Raw genomic sequence first — 27,029 nt, forward strand, 5'->3', positions numbered from 1 at the left:
AAAGAATAGAAACTAGGGGAAGTGAATTATGAGAATATTCCTATTTCCCCCTCCACCATCCTCTCCTATGCATGTAATATAGGTGTAGGCTAAAAATTGACTTGTAGTGTACATACAAACACTACGCTAGCATGAAAGAGTGTTCACTTACATGAGAGAAATTTACAGAAAACCCTTGAGCACAAAACCAAAATCCCTTTTAAGGGTGAGGAGGTGAGAATAAGAAGGCCTGATAATGTGAGGGTTTGCCATTATAGTTGTTCCCACCATTATCTTCCTGGTTTGGAAACGACAAAGGTGGGAAATCCTCATCTTTCAATTGATAATTCCTCTGGGTCGCCGATCTGGCAAAATAATCAAACCCCCCTGTTAAGATAATACATCAACAGCATCACAAGCAATCCCAACGAAGAAATAGAAAGTGATTACTAAAGACAACAAAAATGAGAAGAAAAGAGTTGGTTAAAAAATAGTACAAGAGACGAGCAGAAGTGAAATCAGGCTAAAATTCTGCATGCGATGCACATGCTGATCAATATTCTAGACCAACTCGTTAAGGACAAGGTCACACATGTTGACGGTCACTAGCATCGACCTCCAACTAATACCCTCACAAAAGGTGTCCACACAGATGTTAAGGACCAATTTTGCAGCATCATGCGTGACATGCATGGCTGATTTAGTGGAAGATCAGGTAGCTGAGAGTCCAGCACACGATATCTATCAGAATGGGCTGGGACTACTACACAATAGCAATGGGCCATTCGATGTGGTGAAGGCCCAGGCTGAAGTGGAAAAACTGCAACTCCTCAATCAACTGGAAAATGAGGCCGTCGCTTTTCTAATGGGACTGATTGCATTCTGGATTAACATGATTAAAGCATACCAAATAAATGAAAAACATGAGGCAGGGTGAGGGTGAGGAAAAGTTGTGACGTACCTTTGAAGTTGTGGTGAAGATGGCTGATCTGGTGAGGATCGTGCAGGAGAACCTCCTTGAAACCTTTGCTGCTCATATACATTCCTTGCTGGTCCTCCTTCACCAAGCTGTGGTACATCATTTACACCAGAAAAATGCACAGGTCCGAGGGAGCCAAACTCAAGCTGCTCAGCAGGCGAACCATAACCAACATTGTGATCATAAGAATACAACATGACAACAGAAGGAACTGCAGGTCCAGTTGGTGTGACACCATTAGAGTTCACAGCTGGAAAGGGGTACATGCCATAAACCACATTGTTTGGGCCACCGTGCAATGAGCTGGAGGAGTTGAACGGACCATTCTGGGACTGATATGTGGGGAATGAGTCATGCCTGTATGAATCCCATGTCCTGTCAGCTCGACTATCACTAGCTCCCAAGCGGTCTGGCTTTGAGGCTGGCTTCTCAGTTTGGCTGCGTCCGTGGCTGCGGCCAGTTGCCCGTGATTTTGAATTTATGTTCCAGTTCCCTTCCCTGTCCCCATGGTAGTCATTTCGATCATAATTGTAATTCCCTCTGTGGTTTCTGGTAGTAGAAGTTTGCCGGTCCCGGAATGAACCCTTCTGAAAAATTTAAAAAATTCAGTTGATTCAATTCTTATCAAATCTAGGAATTACAAGCTTACATTTCCGGAGGAAAAAAGGATAGAAGAAAACGTAAAGTTCCTTAATATGTCCCAAATAAGATTATACACATCCCAAAGCTTATGTGGAGGTTTTTTTTCCTGGTAACTATCTCGACAACTTGGAAGGAAAGGACCAATAGGATGTTCCATGGCTGACAGAAATCTACAAAACATGTCTGTGATTTTGATATGCTGAGGGCAGCCCAATGGGCTTTGACCTCAGAGCCTTTTGAAGGTATCCTTGCTGACTAATTTTTGAGGCATCAGGACCACATGGCTTCGTCATGATCAGATCCAGCATGACTGGAGACCTATCTTAATGATATTAAGCTTAATAGTGATAGCAGTTCCTTGAGACTCTGGGCCCCACTGGGACTGGGGTGGTTAAAATCATGTAAGTCTAGTTATACAGGTCCTTTAATTGCAGAATTAAAGGCAATCCTTCAAAAGGGGGTGGAAATATCTCTGCCTAATGGCTGGAAAGATGTGATAGTGGAAGGACACACTTGGTTATACAGTGACTCAGGATTGAGATGGGGGACCTAGGCATTATTTCTTCCATAATAGGAAGGCTGAAGTCCAGTGTTCCTAAGAGCAGTTTTGTTTTTCATGTACGATAAGAACTGCTAACTCTTTACTTGAAGAGTTTAGCCATTTTTTATGGAGGGGTTTGGATTTTAGATAGATAATCATTGATGCAGAATTGAAGATTTACTCAAGGTGGCACAAGGGCCATCAGACAGCCCCTAATTAGCTGTTTAAAATGGCCCATGGTATGCATTTAAAGAGCCCACGACAATGGAGGACATGGGGCTTCAAATCACTTGTTTTCTCAGACTGTTTTGGGCCCCTGTTGGTTAAATCATGTTAAGTCACTTAAGCCCATGACAGGCCCACCTCTTTAAGTCTTGAACTTGAGCCCAATAGAGTCATGTCAGTGGTTTGAAGACTAAGTAATAGTATTTCTCTTTTATTTCTTTCCATTGTAATGATTTTCTATTTTGTGTAATGCCCGTTGGGCTGTTATAAATAAAAGAGACGGGAGAGAGAGCTCCCACAATTTTGACAAGAAAGAAGGTGTCTTCTCATGAAGCCTTGCTCTTATGGTAATGTAGCAGCAGCCAAAGGTGGTGAAGCCTAACTTAGGTTCTGGCGGTGAAGCCGGATCATATCTATTCTTTTTTTTACCTTCTTCTTTCTCTTTACTTTTCTGTCAATCAATTCCAGCAAGGTAATACCTAGACTGTTCCCTTGAGTTTTTCTCTTTTGGTTTCCTTTAATGACCTGTTAGCACATCAGTTTGTCTTAACATTTACTGCAGGTTTCTTTTGTCGACTGTTCATTCACAGTTCGGCAGATCAGTCCTTTTCCCTAATCTGTTTATTCTGTTATCAGGCCAAGCATCTGTGTGTATGTATGATCTTGGGTCCATTGTTTCCTAGTGTTCTGTCCATCATATGCTCACTGATCTCCATTGTTATTGGCAGGGTTTTGGGTACTGTTCCGTTACTTTTTTTGGCTGCAGGGAATAACTTGTTATTTTGAGCAATCCAACCCTTGGATTGAATCCCAATTTTAGTATATTGTTCCCCAAAGTAAATACATTTAGTGCCTCAAATTTGATATTCATCTGACAAGTCAGGAGTTAAATCGGTTTTATTTTAGTTGCTATTTTCTGTCAAAGACTTTCTATTTCTTTTGTGTCATTATAGCAGATCCCACCCTTGGATCTTTTGTTTTCGGAGGGACATACCCTAGTAAAAGGAACATCTGATTCAAATTTCAGCCCCAACTGACCATTGAATGTTGTTTTATTCAACTTTTACTATTCTGCCATATTGTATTCTGTTATAGGATTATTGTGTTTCTGTCCTGCGGGTTTGTGTTCTATACCTTATCTTCCCTACCCTAGAACACATCAATCATTGTATATGGGTCCTTATCCTTTGACTAGTCCCTTCTGAGTATTGGCTTTGGTCACTTTGTGGTTGCTGTTGTTCTCTTAGCTATCTTTCGCTAATAAAGATGTCTTCACACTCGTGTAAAGTTGAATGTCCAATACCCATGACCATAGACTACCTTCTCCCCACATGCACATAATTGAAACTGGATACATCAGAGGCTGAAATATCAACTGAAGGAGAAAATGAGAATATGCTGCCACCAAGTTCAAGCCCATGATATATTTCACACGGGTGGTTTCTGGATGACCCGAGTCAGCTGACATGAAAAGCCAAAGTTCAAGAGTTGTGTGGTTTTTATTGAAATAGGGATGGCCAAACATGCATTATTCTATGTTGGAGGACGAAGTAAACATGGATGAACAATCTGTAGGCAAACCTAGTGTGGAATTCTAACCAAGTGATTTGAGGGTGTACACATATCCTTGTGGAAGGTTCCTCCTATAGCAGTGGTTTGGAACTAGGACCTATCAAAAAAGGTATGAGGTCCATATCTTAAAAAAGTGAAGCTTGACAAAGCCTTGAACCTTCGAATAAACAATTAAGGCTACAAAGAGGCTGGTGGTATGAGGCTCATATTGAAGACCATAAATTTACATTACACTCATGTCAAACTTGTGAATATCCTATGCACAGATGCACTACACATTATACTTGGAATTCAAGCATCAAAATAAATTGGATACTACAACAATCAACAGCATAATTAGTCCTCGTTTAAGGTTTTCTTACAGGATTTGGCAGATAGGTCCCGGTACCACCACGATATCTAGGGACTTCATCACCATAACGCTGATAAACACCAGCAGGCCTAATTGAGCCAGGTTGTAGTGGTGCAACTGGAACAAGACGAGGGCCATAATTCATGAGCTGCGAGACAAGGTTCACATTTGCAGATAGAGGTCTTCCAGGACCATCCCATGGGAAATGGCCTTGTAAATACAGAGGTGGCACCATCACAGGTGAAGGATAAATTAGAGGTCCATGATACCGTGGGTTCTGGCAGAACCGTCCATACTGCAGATTTTGCCAATGGCTAGCAAAGTCACTGTTAAGAATGTCGGGCTTGTGCTCCTCAGTAGGCCCCCCAAAATCAGCACCCTTCATCGAATTAGAACTACTGAAGATCTCTGAATGATCAAGGCTCTCAGCTGAATCAAAGTTTTGATCAGACTGGTTTGTACGGCTGCTATCCAGGCTGTCCTCCCTATCAAAATGGCTTGTGGATGCATCACTATTGCCTGTCTCTGTTGGGAAATTGTACACTGGAAGCATTGTGAGGAATGGAACCGGAGGTCCTGTTGGATAAAATGCAAAGGGTACCATCCCTGAATTATCGATAGCTCTCTGTCGAGATCCTGAACCCACAAGCATTGGGGCAATGGGCATCACTGAATCTGATTTACTAATTTGTGCTGATTCATAGCCAGGTTGATGGTTTCGAACATGCGGAGAGGTCACAGATGTTGATCCGGTACTTCTTTCTGCAGTATCACTATTCATGGTTGACAGAGGAATCCATTCCCTGTTGTCGTCATTTAAATGACCAGAAACATGATCAACCGACGAACCCTCATTCTGCCACCCAATCTTTCCCTTCCCATAACCAGTAGCTGGAACTGCAGAGGGAACTGGTTTCCTTCCACGCTTCTCTCTTGTTGACTTTGAGGCCTTCACAGATGATGCATCCCAAGAGCTTTCAGAAGCCTGTCTACTTCTTGAAGAACTATCCTGTGGAGAAGGTAAGAACCTCAAACTTGCATTTCTGTCGGTGGAGTACATCTCACTGCCTCTGTTTTGTTTGTACTGGAAACTATCAACATGATCTTCCTTTATCAACCCTCTGTTTTCTTTGAGAAACTTCTGTTGAGGTCTCACAGCACTGCCAGAGCTACTAACCCAAGAAGAAGGAATGAAGTCAAACCCTACAGATGTTGACTCTTGCTTTTCATCTGATGGAAGCATCTGGAAACTTGCACTATCAGCATCAAACCCTCTGGTTGAACTTGCATCCTGCTCATTCCAGAAACCATGATCACCATCCTCCTGGCTCATTTCTGCCAAACCTGAGTTCTCATTACCAGTTTCAACTGTCTCCTCTGGATTAAAAGTGAAGCCGACATTAGGGAAATAATGGGATAATTGTGAAGAAACCAGACCATGAGCAAATTGCATATTTGGGCCCCAGGGAGGCTCAATCAAGGGGATATTAGTTGGAACCATTCCAGCCAAATTTCTTTGAGCATAACCCATTGAAGCAAGAACAGAAGGTGAAATAGGAAGAGGTAGGTGAGCAGAAGAAAGATTCATTGGCATCTGTACTTGTGCATTAAAACTATGAACCCTGGAAGACGCCATCATGTTCACAAGGTCTTGCTCTTCCTGATGCATCTCCATTGTCTCAGCAACAGATGAAAGCTCCTCACCCATGGTACCCAACCCAGCTTCATCATGGTAACTATTTGAAACACTGTTCGAATCCGCAGCAGCATCAAGGCTTTGATGGGATGAGCTGTGCGGCAACAATGATGGATCCTCACTTGAAGATCTTGCACTATGACTTCCTGAACCTTCATCATCAAAGTTCTTCCTCCTACTACTGTTATCCTGCCTCACAGAACTGATTAGGTTTTTCACAGTTTCTGGCACCCTGTTACGCCTTCCTCGTGTTGAAATTTCGATAGATGCATCTGTAAGCTCAGGACTAGAATGTGTCCTCGCAAACTGATACCTTCCCTGCACTTCATTCACCAAATAATCTGCTCTAGAACTTCTCTGACTCTTCTCATTATGAACACTCTCACTCCCAGTAATATTCCGTGCAATGTGATCGGAGATTCTTGAGCTGTTTAGGTTACCATAACTCTTTTGGCTTTGAGTATGAGAAACTGCAGACACATTACTGGTCCTAGACATGCCTTCCGTGGGGCGGGCACTTTGTTGAGAGGAGATTCCATCAAACGTGTTAATGGCCTCAGCCTCAGATTCGTGACCTGTCAGATTCTCACTCTTCTTCTTGCTGTTTGAATAGTTCCCTTGATTCTCAGACCCATCCATGCGATCTGGGTTTGATGGTCGCAAGCGCCATAAATCAGAACTTGGTGCGTCAGGGCGGTTACCACTTCCCTGTCTGTCCCATGTGTTCAAAAAGAACTGATTGACTTCAGCAATCAGGTTTTCTTTTGGACAATCAAGTAATCTGGCTAGCCTTTTAGCTCCAAATGCAAAGGCACTACGAATCCTAAAGAAATTACCTGAAGAGATTTCAAGAGAAAAATGTACAGTAACAACACAAGCAAAAAGAATGCATTTAGTAGAGGAAAATAAATTAGAAACTGAGTAGATAAACATCACAACATGAGCATAAATCAAGCAAGTATGTATCCTAGTCGATAGATCAAGGTTTAAAAGCTCGAAATTGGGTATGAGATCTGTCTTCGTCGATTCCGGTTTGAATTGTCCCAGAATTGGACAGACTCGGCCTAACTCAGTCGGACTCAGTAAGTAAAGAATCCAGGTTGATTGGAATCAGCCGATTCCAATCCAATTATTAAACCTGCGGTAGATGCTCTAATTGCATGTTTTAATTTGTAGTTTTTGAGTTGAGAAACTGCTACTAAAGCCTGCTTGCAAGATCACTGTCATCAATCCATCCAATAATCACGTTATAAATGTTGTTTATTCATTATAGCATTCACCTAACAATGACTATCCAGAAACTCTCCCAGACGTAATTTTACCAACAGAATTTGATAATAATATATATATATATATATATATTAAAAAAAAACGTCTACATGAAATAGCACCCCCCCCCTTTCTTTCCTGGATTTAAGTTGGAAAATAAGCCACAACCAAGGTATCAATGTATATGTTCTTCTTTCATATTTAAACATAAAAGAGAAATAAAAAAAAAATTCAGTTATTCAATTTTGTTTTCCCATATGTTATTGATCCTGCTGCTATCGATCTCCCACTGGTTTTTCCTTGGTTTGAGTTCGAGTTTGCATCAGAATTTGTTCTAGGAACCTACTCCCTACATCAATAGTTACGAGGTGTTCAGATAAGCTTTTGAAAACACACACCCACAAACATAGAAAGAAGCAGCAGCAATGTTTCACTTCTGGAGCCCAAGATATCATTTCCACAAGTCATACACAACCTATGTTACTCGAAGGCATTCCAATACATTTTGAAAAACTGCAATGCTAAAAATGACACCACTTAGGCCACATTTTTCCCTTTCGTCTTCCGTCTCTGCTATGCTAATTCACTTGATGACATGGAAGCAAAACTCGACCGAAACCTGTTGAAACCGCCGAGCCAACTCGGTTTCGCCAAGTTCCGAGACGAGTTGGGGGGAGAACTTAAAAAATCCACTAATTCGACCCGGTTTTGGCCTGGTTTCGACCGAAACCGTCACGGTTGAAACCATAGTTGTCAAGGCGTCCAGCGCCTTGCCCTCGCCTTGAATTCTGGCGTCGCTTTGGTCGCCTAGATGACGTCTTGTCGCCTTGTTTTCCAACCCCTTCGACCGCCTTGAATCACCTAGGCGGCTTGTTCGAAACCTGGTCGAACCAGTCAAAACCAAGGACATAAAGTGAACTTTGGAATGGACAGAAGCTTAAAACACCTCATTTCTCTTCAAAACTCAACAGAGGCTTCTCCAGTTTGGTGGCTTTAACTCAAGAGTCCATTTTTGAGGTGGATTTTTTCATTTTGGCTGCAATTTCTCCACAATCTTACTACATTAAGCTTGGTTTTGCATCTTCTTTTTCAATTTCATCACCTCTTGAAGAAGGTAATAGTGTTTCAAACCCAAAAACTCATTTGTTTTGTACTTTTTTAGTAAATGTATGGTAGAATGCTTTCAATTTATTATGCAAGTTACAATGGCCTAATCTAAAACTCTACCGGAGTTTTTTTTTTTTTTTATAGTTGAATTATTTTTTAAATTTTCTGTTTATAAATGCCATTTTCCTACAACATTTATTTGAAATAAATATGTTTTATATATGTTGGATGATGATCAATTTAATATATGTAAGACACTGTTGGCCGGCTCCATATTCTTACACTCTCGGTGAGCCCTTCCCTAGATTGGGATATCTTGGAGAAATTGATGATGAAGCTTAACATTGGGCAGTAATGGACTATGAGACCAATTGGTCCCATAACATGTCATGGGATACGTATGTTGTGCATTCGGAGGAACGGCTTCGCAATCTTTAATGGTACTCTGCTCGTGGATTAGACCCACCAAGAAACTCTGTATGGAATTGAAGAGGGGCAGTTTAATGTTTTATTTGGATAATATGTATTATTCAGGGTTCAAGTACTTTAAAATTATGTGAACTAAGTATTTATAATACCACTTTAGTGTCTGTATCAGCGCGTACATTAGTAAACTTGGGTCAACAACCACAAGTACCATTTTGAGAGATGTTTTGATGAAAATAATTAACGGATTGTGTTTAAAATATCAAAAATAGGTTAGCTGCAAAAAATAAGACCTAAAAAAGCTGTTTTGGTGGTCGAAACCATGGTTTCCCCATCAATGGGAAAAAAATCCCTGGTTTCGACCGGTCTTGACCAAAACTCAGTTTTGGCCAGGTCGAAACCCGAGTTTTTTTTCCTTGCTTGATGAGGCTTATAGCATACAGTGGATCCTAAAGAGTTGATAGAAACAGACAAAACAAAATCAAGAATTTTGGTGCACGTTGACACAAAAAAGTACAATCTAAATTGCCAAAGTGAAATTGATTGTCCAGCATCTCGTAACCAATATCTCACAGAAAATAGGCAAATTTCACAGCTGGTATATCATGCAGGATTGAGCTCAGATTTTAATTACCTTTGCTGACACTACGTCCAAGATTGTTGTTTGTACGTAAAGGATCAATAACATTGAAATGTTTGGAAACAAAGGGTTGGCCCTGGCTTTCTTGGCCGTTAGGGAAAACAGCATACACTGAGCTACAAGCATCAAGAAAACGCTTATTGAGCAACAGCTCTCCACCATCCTTTCGTGGAAGTTCCGCTGTAAGACATCCAAACAAAACAAGTACAGGTGAATTGGATGATATTTATAATGACATAACACCATTAATAAGCAGAAGGAATAGTAAATATGATTGCATGATTCTATATACCTGCGGTATCTGGAAGTGAACTAACAGGCACTGGACCCCAGAGGCTCACACAAAAGTTATCCCAATCAAAATTACTGAAAAACTCCAGAAAACGATAGAGCACCTACAGATGCCAAGAGATTACTTTCAACTAGAAAGTTCCCAAATAAAAAGTGACGCAGAGATAAGGATAGTGAATCATTAGATTACCTCAAGAGGCCCAGTAAAGTTATTGTTGAAGACATTAAATATGTATAGAACCAATGTTTCAAGGGCATATGTGGAAATAAGTCCATGATGAGCACCCAATATGCGGCTCTCATAGTAACACCAAGCTTTAATCAATATAACGCTGCGTTTGAATAGATGATTTTCATTTATCAAATGGTCAACCTGTACGAGTGGGATATTTTTTAGAGGAGCATACAATCAAATAATCAATGTTCATTGATTCAAAGATGTTTAGGAGCCACATGTTCAGAACATCTCACCTCGTCAAGGAAGCAAAGGGTACATAATCCACCAAGCTGGTTAAAAGATATGTCTACAACAATATTTTCTACAAGGCATTTTATTAACTTCACCTGAAAATGAAAGAAGAAAAAAAAAGGTAAAATTGAAATGCCAAATCAAAACTCATATAATGCTAAAAACCAAAGTAAAGATAAAAAATTGCTAATCAAAATTCATATAATAGATAAATCAATGAAAATTTTCCTAAAGGACAGCAATTAATATACCTGAAAAACGAAAACCACATTGGGTGGTGGTTCGGAGAAAAGACAGCCAACATGGAAAATATTTTAACACAAATAAGGAGAGGAAAACAAGGGGAAAATGATTATCCAAAATTATCCTTCCACGGTGATGCAGAACCCAGGTCACAAAACCCTATTTAAGTTCGCTATGGCCCACCCGATTCACAAAAATCCAAGCACTAGAAGGGAATGGCAATTTTGTAGTAAACCAGAATGTTTAAGGGGCAACTTGTTAGCTAAATAGGGAAATGAACAAGAAAGGAAATATTATTTATTGATCAAGGGCAGAATAGGCAATAACCACAAATAAAGGGCAAGGCAGAATAAAAATAAATGTAAGGGTAATAATGGAAAGAACTCAAAGAAGGAATAAAAAGGGAGGGGATCATTAAGTTGTTGAGTTTGTCTTCAACCTCCCGCTTTCTCAGCCACATACAAAACCAGAGAATCCAGCGGAAACCCAATATCATTCAAGGTGAGATATTTCACTCAAGCTAATGTGGTTCGAGCTGAAAGTTTGGGAGAATAATCCATACTGGACTCTCTTAAAAGCACCTAGTAACAATCCCAACTAAGTACCAAACAAAAAATCAAAGCCTGCGGAACCAGAAGTGGCAGTAACTGTAGAATCAGCCTGGTTTGAAGGTTTGTAACTCACAACTGAAGAGTCTTTGGAAATAAAGCTCCAGGGTTTAGTTCGCCTATGGGTAGGCAACATACGCCCAGAATTGTAAATGGGAAGGAGTAGTATTGATGGTGATCGATCCAATAGGAAGGGGGAGCAACTACTGCCCAGAACAGGGGATGTAGATATAAAACCAAATCGCAGGGAGAGGGAGAGAGAGAGAGAGAGAAGGGCGCACAAAAGTAGGCCATGCAGGCATTCAACTAAACTCAATTCATTCCATTATCAATTCTACTCCCAGGATGGGGATTACATATAAAGAGAAATAAAAGACTCCTAAAATTAAAATCTAACCCTCAACTAGGAAACTAGGGGAATCTAAGCAATTAGGAAACTTAAAATCCTACGTATCTAACTCTAAGTAAAACTCCTAATTAAAATTACAAAGAATCCAAAAGTATAAATAAATAAAATCCTAAAAATATCCTACCCAAACTAAAAGACTACATAACATTTTCCCAAATAAATAAAACTTCCTAAATATCCTACTGAACCAACCAACCATGGGTGGACCCGGTTCAACTTGATATTGGCCACCAAACGGGTTCATAACGGCCCAAGGCAATGTTACTGCATCACACAGTGTATCAATATAGCAATCTCATAAAGTTCTAGCGGCTTTCCATTAGAAAGAATTCTCAACACCAGCCAAGGATAGTTGATTAAATTCAAGTACTCAACTCAGCAACTTTATAGGGCAGGCCTTGGTGGAATGGTAAGGTTGCTCCATTGCGCCCTAGTGGTCGCAGGTTCAAGTCGAGAAACAGCCTCTCTGCAAAGCAATGGTAAGGCTGCGTACATTATGACCCTTTCTAGACCTCGCACTGGCAGGAGCCTCGTGCACTGGGTACACCCTTTACTCAACTCTGTAAATTTAAATTTTCTTTTCCTTTTCCAGGCAGGGGATTGTATTGCACAAGGAGACAGGGCTAAACCACACTGTGTTCACCTCAAGGGATGAACAAGCATAGGCAGTTTGCATCTCTAACAATATCATAGCGAAATAAACCACAAAAGCACTGAAAGGAGAAAGCCTAGCAGCCCTTGCCCACTAAAATCATAGAAATCTAAGCAAACGTATCTTCAAATACCTCTGTGTTCCTTCCCATGGCGCAATAAGATAGTGAGAACAGTGTGTGTCAAATATGACAGTCCAGTTCCTACTAAGCAATAGCCCCCATTGGCAAAGGAACTGATGGTGCAATAAGGGATGACACAGGTGTGGTGGTAGGTATTAAACGTTTTTAGCTTGAGAGGGTATAGTTGTATTTTGACAGTTTTAACTCTTCTTTGGGATTAATTTATTCAGCATTTCAATTTATAAATCTACTTTTGTTAAACTTAGCAATTGAAGAAAGGGATGTTTATAGAGCTAACCTTATCTTAACTCCATCTCCGTTCTTTAAGCCCAAAGTTTGATTTTGGTTTCACTAAACAGGTCTATCAACTAACTACTTAACAAAGCCAAGATTTCTTAAATCCAAGGTGATGTCCGAGAGTTATGAACTATGGGAGTTTATTACCCCGTGACAGGATTCATCTGTTTCAGAGTTTAAGACAAATTAGAAGTCTAACTATGAAAAGTATATACAGAGGTCTCTTGTACTAGTAAGGTATTCGAGCAAACTGTCTTCTTCATGTGATCTTTCTAAGTCCTTTATGTGTCATGCATAGAGAATTCATAACAGAATCCACACAAATGATCTGCCTCTTCAAGTTGCTACTTTTCTGAAATTTACCTTTAGCCATATCCATATTGCATAACTCATCTGAATAGACAGTCCAAAGAAGTAAACATCGACACAGGATTCAGACACAGCTACACATTTTTTTTAAAAACCAAAAAAAAACTGGTAGGATGATTAGCTACTAGAAAGATTGAATGAAATTTCGCTGAAATAGTGTACTGGGCATATTGCTGATAATAAAAAGAAATAAAACAAATAATGGGAGACGATCATAACTAAGAATCCTGAGATGATTGAATTACATATATGAGCTCACTGTGAACAAAAAATGGAAGAGACTAAGACATAGCGTTTGAAGAAATATAGGTAGTATGCGTGATTAAACGGACTTACTTCTGCCTGAATGTACTGAACTTCTTTTACACGGAATTCAGCATTCTCACTCTTCTCTTCACTCTCAAGCATATCACGAACCTCATTAGCCCAGGTATCCTTCAAATTTTGATTCTTACTAAAGGCAGTCAAGTCAATGTCTCCATCTGGTAAATAGGTCTTGAGAGGTACAGACCCAAAGGTGAACACCTGCAGTAAATCAAGATAATTACAAGCTGGCAACAAGAAGATTGAGAATGAAAAAACTAAAGAAGCCTTAAAATACATATCCCAGGACAGTGACGCTCCAATATTTTAGAGAACTCTTAATAAACCTTCACATTTATTAGGTAAACTAGAAGTTCTTAGTAGACAGCCATCAATAACAGTCCCACCTTTCTAGGCTTCCAGCAGAAATAAAGAAGCAGAAGAACAAAAAGCAAAGTTTGACAGTTTTCATCCACAACCGAAGGTCCTAACAGAGTAAGCACAGATTTTTGAGAATTAAAGGGGAATAAACATTCACTTTTATGGTGTGACACCTTGCCCTAACTATTTTAAAGAGCCAGAGATCAATCCTACACTCCTACCTTGCAAAGCCAGGATATTAACTAAAATGCAACTTCTTGCACCTCATTGGAATCATAAGGTTATTATTTAAGGCTAGCAGAAGCCACTGATCTATATTGAGAATTTTCACGATCTTGACATTGAATTATTGTAAGTTTCCAGCAACAAAGTATTAATCAATTCACTCTGGTGGAAACAAAAGACTCCACTCTCTACTAACCAAATTTTGCCACGTTTGTTTTTCATGAATGCTCATAAAAAAAAAGGCAAGGGAAATAATACCATAATAAGAAGAGTAGCAGCAGTAGAAGGGCAGTGAATAGATAGCATCATCTAGAGTTTAGTAGAGTTAAGGAATCATGTCAATTTGTGATTTCAAACAGGTAAAACACAACCGACCTCAGTTGAAGACAAGAGCTTTCAAGTTTCCAGCTCTGACATCCTGACACTATGGGAATGGAGAAATTTTAGCAATCAGTTGTAAAGTGCATTTATTTTTTATTGATTTAAAAATTTTACAACCTAGGTGCCTTTAATTACCATGGATCCCTAAGCTCTTAAACCAACACCGTAACAATCAGAGCAACTTGCCAACTAAGTGGGCCAGGCTACATGAATCCTGCTCCACTATCCATGACCCATATGGATAGAACCTACACATTACCTGTCCTTACAAGCATAAATAAAAGAAGGACAAAAAAGGCAAGGTGTGGAAATATATCATGTATCAATAATACCGAGTTATAGCAGTCCTAGGGAATTTGTTCGGTGTCTCAGAGTTGTAATCTTCTTAGTAATGATTGTGACAGCTTTTACAGACCGCTCCCATGATTAAAGCATTACAAGTGTACCAGAATTGTTGCATTTGGCATGTTTACATGAGTCAGTCGGGAAAATCGCAAAGGCTAATACAAGAATGTATTAATTGCAGCTATTCTTTATCAAAGTTATGAGACAGCCTTTTCTATATGTGAAGGGAATCTAATATCATGTCGAGAAATAGACACTGCACAGTCCCCCAATGCTCCAACTGGACCAACTCAATTTCAATTGTCATTACAAGCCTGCCGGCGGCGCTTATACCATATTAAAAATCACAGTTGATATAAATGTGACGATTAATAATGGTTACAGAATAACGATCACAGAGACATATCTGCATGTTATAAATCAGGAAACTAAGAAAACAAATGAAACAGTGGCCAACCTGACAAGAGAAACACTTCTTGATGAGTCGCTGCACGTAATCCGCAACAGCATTTCTTCGCTCTTCAGAAGGTGGGTTGGGCTGTATGCAGTCAATCAGCTCTGCAGTTCTCTCTTCAGCTTTAGACCATCTCTCCGGGTCAAGTAATCGAGTCATGGATGCCGTTTCATTTGACAAGAGGCCACTTGGCTGTGCCCAGCCACCATGATCGCCCATGCAATACTAACCCGTAGCTAACCCGTGCTGTCTAAAAGATTAAGTGAAAGAGGACGAGTGAAGGTGACAAAGAAACAGAGAGAGCACTAACAGTTTATTGCTTCAACGCTTTTGCGGACCAATGCGCTAGGTAAATCAACTCTACACCAATTTTCAAATGGAGAGGAGGGAACAATCTTCTTGTAATTATCTCAGATTCACAGTTAGCAGTGAAATTATTCAGCCTCAACACAACTCCCCAGCAACGTCAAAACTGAAAATGCAAATCAAAGTACAAGCGTCCACTGACCAAAAATCACCGTGATTAATAGTATCAAATGTTGGTGGGGTCTCTACAGAAGGAGATGATCAGAACCAGACCCTGCAAAAGCTTAGACGTGATGTTTCAACAAGGAAAATCAAATGAACGTCAAGAGATATTATGTGGAGGTTAATCTTGCTACGTCTAGCATCAAACTTCTAATTCAACAATATCGATGAACCCGCTAATCTCCGAACCCTAACCCTATTGGAGCAGCGTCCCACTATTCTTCTGGAACGCCACGAAAATGATCATAGGAAGATGAATAATTGAAACGGAAACCCTAAAGTGAGATCAAAGGCCCTGTTTTATTCCTAGCCCGACAATCCAATCGAGCCAAAATGATCAAAACCTTGCCCACGACTCCTCCAAAGTTCAGCAAGAAAGGAAAACTAGAAATGGTGAGCAGTAAACCTTCGAACCCAATATTTCTTCAATGTCGACGAATCTTAACGGAAGCGATGGGTTTGTATCGAAGAACAAAGCTCGATTAACAAGAAGGTTACAGAGAGAAGGCGGCGAGAGAATAACAGAGCAGCAAGGAGGGAAAAGGGTGGGTGAGTCCACAACCAAATATAAGGCAGGGCATGAGAGGGGGGTTGTGGAATTTTAGAAAGCCTAGCGAACACCGGGCGCTGACCTTCAGATACGTGAAATTGAAACCAATTGAAGCATTTCTGAATTAAGATTTCAGGCGATGGATCGGTATAGACTAGGGTTTCAATGAGCTTTAAGAGAAAGGTTTTGAAAAATATGAGAAATGTGAAAGAATCAGATTAATGGGGGAGGAAAATAAAAACTGAAAAAGGAGAGAAAAGAAAAAATTGTTGAGAAAGGATAGAGAATGAGAGAGAGAGACACAGACAGAGACCAGAGAGGTGGAGAGAGAGAGAGAAAGAGACGCCAAGTATAGATACAGGAACGCTTGGATTGAGATCTTTCTTCCACGCTATTGGGAGAACGTCATGCCAAAGATGATGTCGACGGCAATATATTCTAATCTAAGAGTAAGTGGCAAAGATGTACTTTCTGGAGTATAGAATTTGCTCTACATTATCATATCCCTTCTATTTATCGTGTTACGGTGTCGGGTGTTCTGCTATTCACCTTCGGCTGTCTAGCAAGGAGGGGTCAATCGTTATGGAATGGGCCAATTGGGTGTGGGTTAAATTGGAAATGTTGTGGTTCGGGTGTCCCCTTCCGGTTTGGTTTTTCTTCAAATATTTAGGCTGCGTTTGGTAACGGTCTGAACAAAGAACGCCCGTTCTTGACTAGAAACGTTCTTTTGCGTTCTTGATCTAGAACGGCGTTCTAAGACCGAAAATGACCGTTTGGTAACGTTCTCAAGAACACTGTTCAGAACGAAAATGGTGTTTGGTAAAATCTGTTCTTTTCTATTTGATATTAATTATAATAATGCCATTTCTTTGTCAATTATACCAAAAAAAGACTTGTAAAATCCTTTTCTCTTACCAACCTTAGCATAAAATTAAAATATCTCATTAACATAACCAAAGTAAGTATAAAAAGATGCCAAATTTCAAAGATGCCATTAAAATTAGGTTCTTGAGTGGATTAGTGGCATAACTAACTATGCTATGAACAGTTGAATAAAGAGGGCCTTGGTGGACTCGAACCATCATCCTCTTGGAACATGCTCATGTTCCAAGTGCTCTACCAATTTGAGCTAAAGGCCCATCAAGTTGTCAATGAATTAACACAACAGATTAAACCAAATTATATTCTCCATTCTTTTGGATTCTAGAAAGCTAGGAGATTCCATAGACTGAATGATCTTAACTAACTGAAGCACTTGGCTATTTTGGACATGAGAAGTAAAGAAATTTTTTGTTTTTCAAAGAAAAGGCAATTAGTACAAACAGAAAAATGGTGGTGCCAATGCCAGAACCTTTTGAAATTGGTCCTAAGCGATAACATAGATGGGCCCTGCTCTTACCTGCCATTCATTGCTTCCCTTCTCAGTAATTTCTTTGTCTTCCCCAATCCCCTTTCTCCTATGTGAGTGGAAAAAGTAAAGGAATAAAAGGTATGGATATGAAAGTTGAATCAACTTATAATTTAAAGGGCAATCATATGATAGTCCCCCCTAGGGTACCCAGATTAGAAATCAAAAGTTCAAGTTTGAACTATTCTCCCCTGTCATACCCAGTAACCAAACGAAACCCATCCCACCTACAAATTTCCTTTTATTGTTTCCTGCAACTAGAATTGATTTCTGCAGCCCCCTATAGTGCACTGTTCTTCTCATTGATTCTATAGGTCGAATATTATTTCCTACATTCGGGTTCAAATCCGTTGGCCTGCTTTAGCTCTGCATATAGACAAGCAAAACTGTCCCATACATTGTTTGTTTCAATAGTTCTTGCTTGAATTTCAATCTTGTTTATCTATCTTGAGTTGTACAATCACTGAGAAGAGAAGATGGGAAGAGATTTGGATGATAGATGGTGTGTATATCATACCAGCCTTCATGCTTTTATATTTAGAAAGCCAAATAAGAGTTACAAAGGAAATAGGACTCTAACACCTCTTACCTAGCTAAGCCTAGAACCTAATTACAATAGGAAACTGAAATATAACTATAATAGGAAAGAGAAACAATATAACAATTAAATCCCAAATTACTTAGCTAAGACTACCCTCCCATGTATGTATCTTTAACAGGCTCCATTGAATGTCCAGCCCTTTTTGGGCCCATAAATGGACTCATGGATGACCCACAATTTTCAGTTCTAACAAGACTCCCCCCTCTTTTGTCTTTTATCTTCTGCTCTAGATTATGGAAGCTTTAATAACATAGCAAACTGTGATTCATTGGCTCATTATTTGTTATTCCTTTTACCATATATAGTTCTGATATCTAATCCTGATTCATTTTTCCCTCTCTCTCTCTCTCTTTTTCCCCCTTCCTTTTTTTTTTTTTAATACCAATTACATCATAAACTACTCACAGAATAATGTAAATACAACCAACATCTCCATCTATCAGAAACTCTATAGATCCTAAGCTAATGAACTACTAAAGTTGTCATTTTCTGCCTTATAGCTCTGATACAGAGTACCTTGAAGCATTCTGATCTCTATCATTTAGTGAATAAAAGTGGTATAAAAAACACTTCAAACGATTAGAAAGTAGTTCCTAGTTGCCTAACACCATCTTCAGAATATTCACTTCAATACCCAAAAGAAGGGAGAAAAAAATATCAAATTAACCAAATCAAACAATACATGGAAACAAAAAAAATGGTGAGGAAAATTAGAGAAAATAAAAAATATGGAGGTAAAGCAATATTTACTTGGCAGTTATCACATTTAGGGAGCTTGTTGGAGAGGCAACAAGAAGAAGCCTCGATGTTCGCTTGCAAGCTTGTTTGCTTCATGAACTTCAATGTCAAAGTTGTCGGTGCCTTCTCACACACATCACATTGAGGTTCCCGAGAAACTCTGCGAAAGGGGAAAAAGAGACTTGAGTAAAGCAAAACAGACAGAGAAGTGGGTTTTGACAACTCTTTGAGCTAAGAAACTGGTTGAGTCTCAAAAGATTCATATAAGGCTGAGAAAACCCAAAAGAATGGAAAGAGGGAACAAAAAAAAAAAACTCCGAAGATGTGAAGAAATAAAGAAGCAGAGAAAGACTGAGAAGAGAGAAAAGAAGGAAGCAAGGAAGATGGGAATACGTGTAAGAAGAAAGACGTGTGGACAGTAAAGTGGTTGGTTAAGAATCACTATAACTGTGCAATAGGAGATAATGTTTGATTCTCATAATAATCAACGACACTTCGGTGCGATCTCCTCCTAAATTCACATGACAGACAAGCGCACGGCTTCAAAATTCATATTCCATAATCTCAAATCATACCAAAAAAATCCCTAAAATTATAGATCATACAAAATTCCCAAATCACACCAAAAAAATTCCTAAAATCCTATACCTTTTCGGCTGAATCCTTCCAAGTATAGGGTTGGTGATCCAATTCCTGAGACACAATGACACACAAAAACCCTCCATCAACCGCTGATTTTTGCACAACAGGGATGACCTAGACACAGAGAGAGAGAGAGAGAGAGAGAGAGAGAGAGAGAGAGAGAGAGAGAGAGAGAGAGAGAGAGAGAGAGATAGAGAGAGAGAGAGAGAGAAAGAGAGAGAGAGAGAGCTAGACAGAGAGATTGAGAGAGGGAGAGAGAGAGACAGAGAGAGGAAGCGAGAGAGAGATGAGATCATGGTTACCTTGGCCGTAGTTGCAGGTACTTCTCTTCCTCTGTTCCTTCTATTCCCTTCTCTTCCCCAAGGAGGCTGTTGAATTCTTTTCTCGAAAACACGGGATTTCACGTTATCGCGATGTAATTGTCGTTCTTTGTTCTTTTGGTGATGAAAACCTCCGGTTCGTTCTAAAAGAACGAAAAAATGAACCGTAAAGCCAAACACTTTTTCATGGTTTTTTGTTCTTTTTGAACAAAAGAACTATTTAGAACGCTGTTCTGAACGTTACCAAACGCACTCTTAGTATTACAACATGAACCGCTCACTCCTGTAGTCCTGTTTGGGTATTGGGGTTTCTTCTAACTTGAACCTTTTTAGGTACCAAAAGAAATAATAATCTGACCAAAGGTATGTTTGTTTGGCAAGAAAAGATGAAATGAATAAGTTAAAATACACCCATTAACACAAATGTTTATGTGTCTCTTTCTTCCGTTTTTTTAAAATTTTTTCTTTTAGGCTATGTTTAGAAGTAGAAAAAGAAAAAATAATGAGACAGAAACTATGATGATAGAATATAGATTTATATGTCTACATCCCTCCTTACATTTTTTCTTTTCTTGGCTTACAAACATAGCCTTATTGACAAATAAAACTCAGGTGATAAAACGATTTTTTAGATATGGGGATGTTCATGCAAACTTTTTGTGCAAGACCAGTTATACATGGCACTCCAATTGGTCAGATAAGCAATTTCATTTGGCGAAAATTTTCCTTCACTATGGATGAAGCGATCATATGATTGGACTCTTTGGTCCTTATTACACTTCTATCATTTATTTATGTGGTCGGAACTACACTCCGTTTTGTAAATCTGATGCCCCCAATGCTTGTGGTGAAGGAAGCATAGGTGAAAAAAAGAAAACTCGGTTCATTTTATTTTTACTTGAGAGGAAAGACATATTATTATTGTTATGTTATAAAAAGAGGATTACAAAAAAGTGGTTATACACTCATTTACGATAATCTGGCTATGCCTCTGGAGTAAATTTCCTATGTTCGTTTGATTGCAAATATAAAGAAGGGAATAGAAGTGAAATTAATTTAGAAAATAAAATTTTGTAATCGTGATTGTATAACCTACCTAAATTTCTTACCATATTTAGTAATCATGAAAATCCAACCCAATCTTAATGCTTCAAAAATATAAAGTAAAATGACACATAACACCATAATTACAATTAATTGTTTATCAAAAGAAAAACTACAATTAAAACTATCGGTAACGTATTAAAAAAAAACTATCAAGATCTTAGGGAGTGAATTGAATTACCAATTATGTGGTAGAAACAAAAGCTACTTGAGATGCAAGTATTAATCTGGCTTAGCTATAAAACTGGTTGCATAGAGCTAAGCTATTGCTAGGTATGATCTCTTATGGAGGGCTTTTATCATCCTATTAAAATCAATTTGAAGCCGGTTATATCAAGGGCAAAGGAACCAAAGATCAGAAGGTTAATTAGGATGTAATTAGCCTATCAAAATCAATAGGGGTAAGCTATTGTTGGGAAGGTGGAACAAAATTCATAACTGGTTTAGCCCATGTGTTCAAAAACTTGCTTTGGAAGGACTACTCCAATCAGGGTTTTAAAAATGGATTGAATCGGCCAATCTCGATTCGCCTCCCTCCCCATCTCAGCATCTGGTTCAGACTAATCTATACAGATAAACCCTAGATGCCTAAAATATACCAATCCAAATCCCAATTCCAAGTTTTTAAACCCTAACTCCGATAAACAATGTGACCAACAGTGGTGCTTGATCTTTGTACAAGGCACAAACTAGTTCAAGGAATATAGTGTTACCCAAAAAGAAACATAATGCTAAAGTAATCCGGGTTTTTAGTGTATTAAGTTAAAAAATAATGGTTGATTTTGTGTATTTCAAAAAAGTTTAAGGTATTCTTTAAAGGAATTTCAGTAAATTGTTACATTTATCTCTGTGCCATTAATATTAGAGTTTGTTTTGATGAATGATTTAGCCCATGACTTGCACATTGAACCATTGATGGGAGAAAAGCGATGCAAAAGAGAATTTATGATTGTTATGTGATTGGCACCTGAACCTATACCCTCCATGTATTATTCTCCTTGTTTGTGTTTAGAAGAACAAAAAAACCTACATAACAAATTGTATTTATTTACAAGAGAGAGGTTCCCCACGACGCTAGAGAAAATTTCCTACCAATATATGGTATTTAATGTAGAGAGAGAGTGTGGGGTCCATGGGTGGAATGTGAGGAGGCGTTACACGATGGGTTTCCTTTCCTTTATTTATATGAGAACAATATCAAGTTTGTGATGCTTGTGCAGGAAGTTATGTACCCCAACACATCAATTATCTCATACTCAGTGATTTCTACTTAATTTTCACTGTGGTGTTTAATGTTGTCAATCTTCTAGCATTTAATGTATATCTACATAGTCTACTAAATTAAAGGAAGAAAAAAATGTGAATTAAGATTGAGCCATTAAGGTCAAAAGTACATTGTTTTGCTTCCTACTAATCCTACATAGTTTTAGCTTTGAGTCTCAACTAGAACCTTTACACCTGCTATTACAACTTACAAGATTTGACGCTATGATTGGATTCCTGAAACAGTGAACTCATCATTAACTCCCGCCTCCTATTAACAAAGGTCCAAAATACCCTTACTGGATTCGATTGAAGGGTCATCAGATCATATGGTGTTAAATGATTCAGTCAGCAATCAATATTGACTCTAATTTGTGAGGGTTGTTCTTGCTTTATCTTTAATCATTTGGCAAAGGAATACTGACATTTGTTACCAAATTCAGTAACTGTATCAGTGATAAATAACATATACATGTTTCATTGAAAAACAGAAAAAGAACAAGGCTACTATTTACATGAAAGATTGGGTAACTAAATCCCCTTGGCTCATGTCATAACAATTATATGTGCCTTCTATGGAGATGAATGTACAAATTAGGTTCAGACGTCGGCAACCACTTCCTTGATGATCAACCTATGGTTCTTCAAGTATCCTCCATGACTCCACGGTTGGTCAGAAGGCGAGGTTGTAAGAACTGGCCACAAATCGTGACGCCTTTGTCTTCTTGTTTGTCGAACTGCAAGCTTAGTTTGTTGCCATAGAACCCAATTCAGAACCCTTAAGTAGTTGCTTGAGGTGTGGTCTCTGCAGATTGTACCTTCTGAGCCATAGGCTTTGGGGTCACTTAGTGTCTCCAATGGATGAGGGGAATTAAGGAAGGCCTTAATTGCACTTGTTATTACAGCTTGAGATTCACATTTAGTCTTGTCCAAAGCATGTAAGGCATTCCCAGGGGGAAGCAAGGGATGAGGAGGAGATAACTTATCATCTGGTTGAAGAATGTATAATTTTCCCATTGGAGAATACAGTAGTTTCTGCACTCACAAGATAGAAGATGAGTTAACACACCAATGTGAGTGCCTTCTTGAGTAATACTGCAAGTCTCAAGCTGATCCATTTAATGCTTACATGTCGATGTTAATTCAACAAATGGCTTAAAAAGTTTATTGAGTTCTTAGTGATCTGGAGAAAACTTACATGTTTATTGAGACAATGGTGAGATCGGAATGAACCATTCAGGCGCTTGAGGACTTGCGCTGCACGGGTTGGATAGTTGCAAGAGAAAGCCCTCGGAACGATATCTCTGTGCATAATCACTGAATGAACATGGCTCTCATTCAATCCCAATTTGTCAAGGATATGGTGACCCCCACAGAATATAGATGGTGATCCGAATGTGACTACAGGAAACAGAAAGGAGGGACTAATTACACCTCTAGTCAAGAGCATCAAGCTAACTAAGAGGGAAAGACTCCCTCCTAGAGAATGACCAGTGAAACGAAGTTTTGCTCTAGCTCCATATCTTTTCAAATGTTTTAGAATTTCTGGCATGAATTGCTTATATATCCCCTTAGCAGCCTCGTAGATACCTCTGTGAACTGATACATCTGTTCCCTACAATATAACAATCAATTTTCAAGATTTTTGGTGAGATAATGACTAGTAGCATATATATTTAAACTGTCTAGTTTTTATAAATTTTTCATTCTGAGTAATGAAGTAACAATTGTATGCTTACCTCAAATTTGGTGGGCTCAAAGAAGAGGTTTGTTTGCCAAGATGCCAATGAATCTGACCCCTGCCATTCGCAGTCCTCATTGTATAAGTTGCAATGTTGTATGCACCTAAGAGATATTATGATGAAGACTAAACATGATATATCATCATAACTACTAGTTTCGTTGCATTATTTTTCTGCGATGGGAAAAAAAAAAAGCGGTTGGCATCAATTCTTTAATGGACCATTGGATCCACAATGGTTAGATAAGGGTGAAACAATTAACACCTCCAACAAAAAATGTCCAACAGTCCTCTGCTTTGGAGAAATATTCTAAGTCAGGTAATCAGATGACTGTTCAAACCACAGCTGATTAGAAGACTATAAAAGGATTGAAAGCTATTCCATCTTTGTTGTTTGATTTTTAAATTGTTTAGATGTTGGGAGTCTATAGTTATAGTCCCTCAACGGTTTGTTCAGGTTCTTGGTGCCTAGCTTCTTACACTTGAGGAGCTATCACCACCTAATGCCCCAAGGTTTTGGGTTGGACCCTCCAATGTAAGTAAAATTAAATTCATCAAATGGTAATGATCAATCACACAATGCTTGTTATCACAAGAAGTTCTTCCACATTTGAACTATTACTAATCACAAATGGTTACAGTTACCAAGTATTAGGAAGAGAAGCCATAAAGCATAATACCTGAATGATGAAGCAACGAGTATATGTGCTTGGATCATCACAAATGAACCATTCACATGGAGAGGAATGGAGTGATTGAAGTTCCCTTGCTGCCTCTTGCTTTGCCGTCTCCTCTGCAGCTACCACAGCTGTCATTGTTGTCGTCGCCATGTAAGCTGCCACTTCATAATTATAAATAGGTGTGAACAACCCCTCATCTAGTATGTTGTCCCTCTCACCACATGACTCCATCTTGAAATCCTCATGGCAAGATTCTGAGCCCAAGGATAGGAGTCCTTTTGCATGAGAATGGACGTATGATGCAGCTGATGCAGCGATCTCATAAGCTATTGATGAACGGATTGATTGCTTATGCTTAAACTCTGTTCCTTTCTTTGAACTGGAATCAGGATTTGAGGCAGAGTCCGTCCCCATGCGAACATGATCATGGTCAAGTTTCACTTTATTTCTAGCCACATTTGCTTTCTTCTCCAATGAAGATGTTACATAATGTAGATTGTAATGCTTCCTTAAATCCTCTGCCTAGCATGTTTTGAAATACTACAGTATTACCATTTATTTTTTGTTTCATTGCAAAAAATACTAAAACAACAACAATACAATATATAAAATTTGAGTGTGCAAATATACAACCTGGAAAGGATCGAGGAACTTACAATTTCTTTAAGGGAGGGAGCAATCATATTATTGGGGGCATAATATTTACAAGCATGGATGTACTTTTCCTTCACCTATCGTGTCTGGAAAACTTTCTCCTTGAGTTCTCTCTGTCGGAATGCAGCCTCCCAGCGCCCTCCACAGTCTGGCCATCTCCTCCCATATGAAATGACCATATGGCATAGGACAGACAGACTCTGGGCAGCACTGGCAGAGGCTGCGCTCCCCACTCCCTCTATCCCACAGAGAACACTCTCTTTTATTTCATTAGGTCATGTTTGTATGAAAGAGAAAAGTGAAAAAATTGTACTTGTTTCTCACAAACTATCACACATATGAGTGTTTAATTGGATGAGATGGAAAACTTATCAAACAACCTCATTAAATGCATTTATTATTGTATAATATTATGACACCCCAAATTTTTTCATACCATTCTCTTTCAAAATCTTAGAAAATTGATAAAATTTTGACATTATTCATGAAAAAATTCATTTTGTATCTTTCCTCTTCTCATTTCATCTCTCACATAGGATCTCACCCCATCTCAATTTCTTGTACTCTCACGAGCAGAGACCTGATGGAATCCACAAAGTGGGGTCTACAAAAATGGATTCCATCAAATCGGCTAAGGGGCATATTGTAAGTGAACAAGAGCTGAACTACTCGATTTCCTCTGTTTCCCACCAAATTCTACCCCACTTAAAAAGCTTTAATCCATTATTTACTTCCCTTCCCTTTTTTTTTTCGACCCGACCCACAACCCACAACATAGGGGACACACCCTCACAAGTCACAAGTTTGCCAACCCTTTTTATCCTTAGAAGGAGACACTATTTATACACTCCCATTTTTAACCCCATCTACGTGGTTCAGGCTGAGATTTGATCATTATTTATGGATTTACATGTAACTGTGTCCATCCTGATTCTACCACGTGGAAACTAATGATGGATGCCAGCAAATTTATTGCCAAAAGTAAAAAAAAGAAAGGGAATACCTTGATATCTTCTATCGCATATGCCAAGTTGGACAGGAAAGCCAGCTGAGAAAAGAGCTTAGTATCAGACCAGGAGGCTCGAACCAAGAGCCGCGAGAACGATTCTTGATCGAAACTCTTGTGTTGTTCATCCTCGACGTCCGAACTGTAATCGACCTCGCAACCACCTTCCTCTCCCTCTCCCTCTCCTTCTCCATCCATTTGCTCTTTCGGTTGTCTGTTCATCCAACGACCTCGGAGCTCCAAAAGCCTCTCCACCCAGTTCGCTCTCTTCTCCGTCTTCTCCATTCCACTTTCACGCTCTCCCAATTCAAAGCCCACCTCTGGATTCTCCACCAAAGTCATTTCCTCACCTACTGAATCAGAAAGAAGCGGCCGGGTCGAGTTTGAACCCAAGAGATGGGTTGGGAGGATCCCCATCGAATGACTTTTCCTTAATTTAGGCTCAACAGAGGCAGCCCGAATACGGTTCACCGAGTAAAACCGGAGCTGAGACTCGGACATCGTTCTCCCCATACCGGATCGTCCACGCAGACCCACTCCGTTTTGTTCTTTGAGAATGTCTTTTCTGGTGGGGGTGGTGGTGGTGGTGATGGAAGAGCTAGAAATGCTCATTGAGCTGCACGCCATGGTTGTTCTATTCTCTCTGTTGCTTAATTTCTTTCAAGTGTTTTTCTTCTCTGTTTCGCTTCCACCATGTCCTCCATTTGAGAGTGACACGTCTGTCATATACGAAAACAAGAGCATGACTTTAGTTTCATCGGCGGAGTCACCGAAATTGAGGCGGAGTTATCGAAATTCGAAACTCAAACCCAAAATAA

At 39.2% G+C, this 27,029-nt stretch overlaps 2 protein-coding genes across 4 annotated transcripts; both read right to left on the reverse strand.

Annotated features, from left to right (window-relative positions):
* On the reverse strand, positions 1–16,315 carry LOC122664838. 3 transcript variants are annotated; one of them, XM_043860846.1, is made up of 10 exons: positions 15,495–16,315; positions 14,980–15,222; positions 13,224–13,412; positions 10,191–10,283; positions 9,910–10,092; positions 9,721–9,823; positions 9,423–9,608; positions 4,301–6,822; positions 941–1,542; positions 1–344 (listed from the first exon to the last, which is right to left on the reverse strand). In XM_043860846.1, exons 2-10 carry the CDS (start codon positions 15,193–15,195, stop codon positions 200–202), a joined length of 4,239 nt encoding a protein of 1,412 aa, XP_043716781.1. In that variant the 5' UTR covers positions 15,196–15,222; positions 15,495–16,315; the 3' UTR covers positions 1–199. The 3 variants fall into 3 exon arrangements, with proteins under 3 accessions (XP_043716781.1, XP_043716780.1, XP_043716782.1); XM_043860845.1 differs by having other exon boundaries at positions 941–1,545; positions 15,495–16,314; XM_043860847.1 differs by having other exon boundaries at positions 205–366; positions 941–1,545; positions 15,495–16,313.
* A 6,241-nt stretch (positions 16,316–22,556) lies between these two features.
* On the reverse strand, positions 22,557–26,902 carry LOC122663758 (phospholipase A1 PLIP1, chloroplastic). Its single transcript, XM_043859401.1, has 5 exons — positions 26,209–26,902; positions 24,552–25,073; positions 23,870–23,929; positions 23,329–23,745; positions 22,557–23,165 (listed from the first exon to the last, which is right to left on the reverse strand). The coding sequence occupies exons 1-5, from the start codon at positions 26,836–26,838 to the stop codon at positions 22,731–22,733; spliced, it is 2,064 nt and encodes a 687-aa protein (XP_043715336.1). The 5' UTR covers positions 26,839–26,902; the 3' UTR covers positions 22,557–22,730.
* Between the last annotated feature and the right edge of the window lie 127 nt (positions 26,903–27,029).

The sequence above is a fragment of the Telopea speciosissima genome, chromosome 6 (genome assembly GCF_018873765.1).
Source record: "Telopea speciosissima isolate NSW1024214 ecotype Mountain lineage chromosome 6, Tspe_v1, whole genome shotgun sequence".
Taxonomy (NCBI): domain Eukaryota; kingdom Viridiplantae; phylum Streptophyta; class Magnoliopsida; order Proteales; family Proteaceae; genus Telopea; species Telopea speciosissima.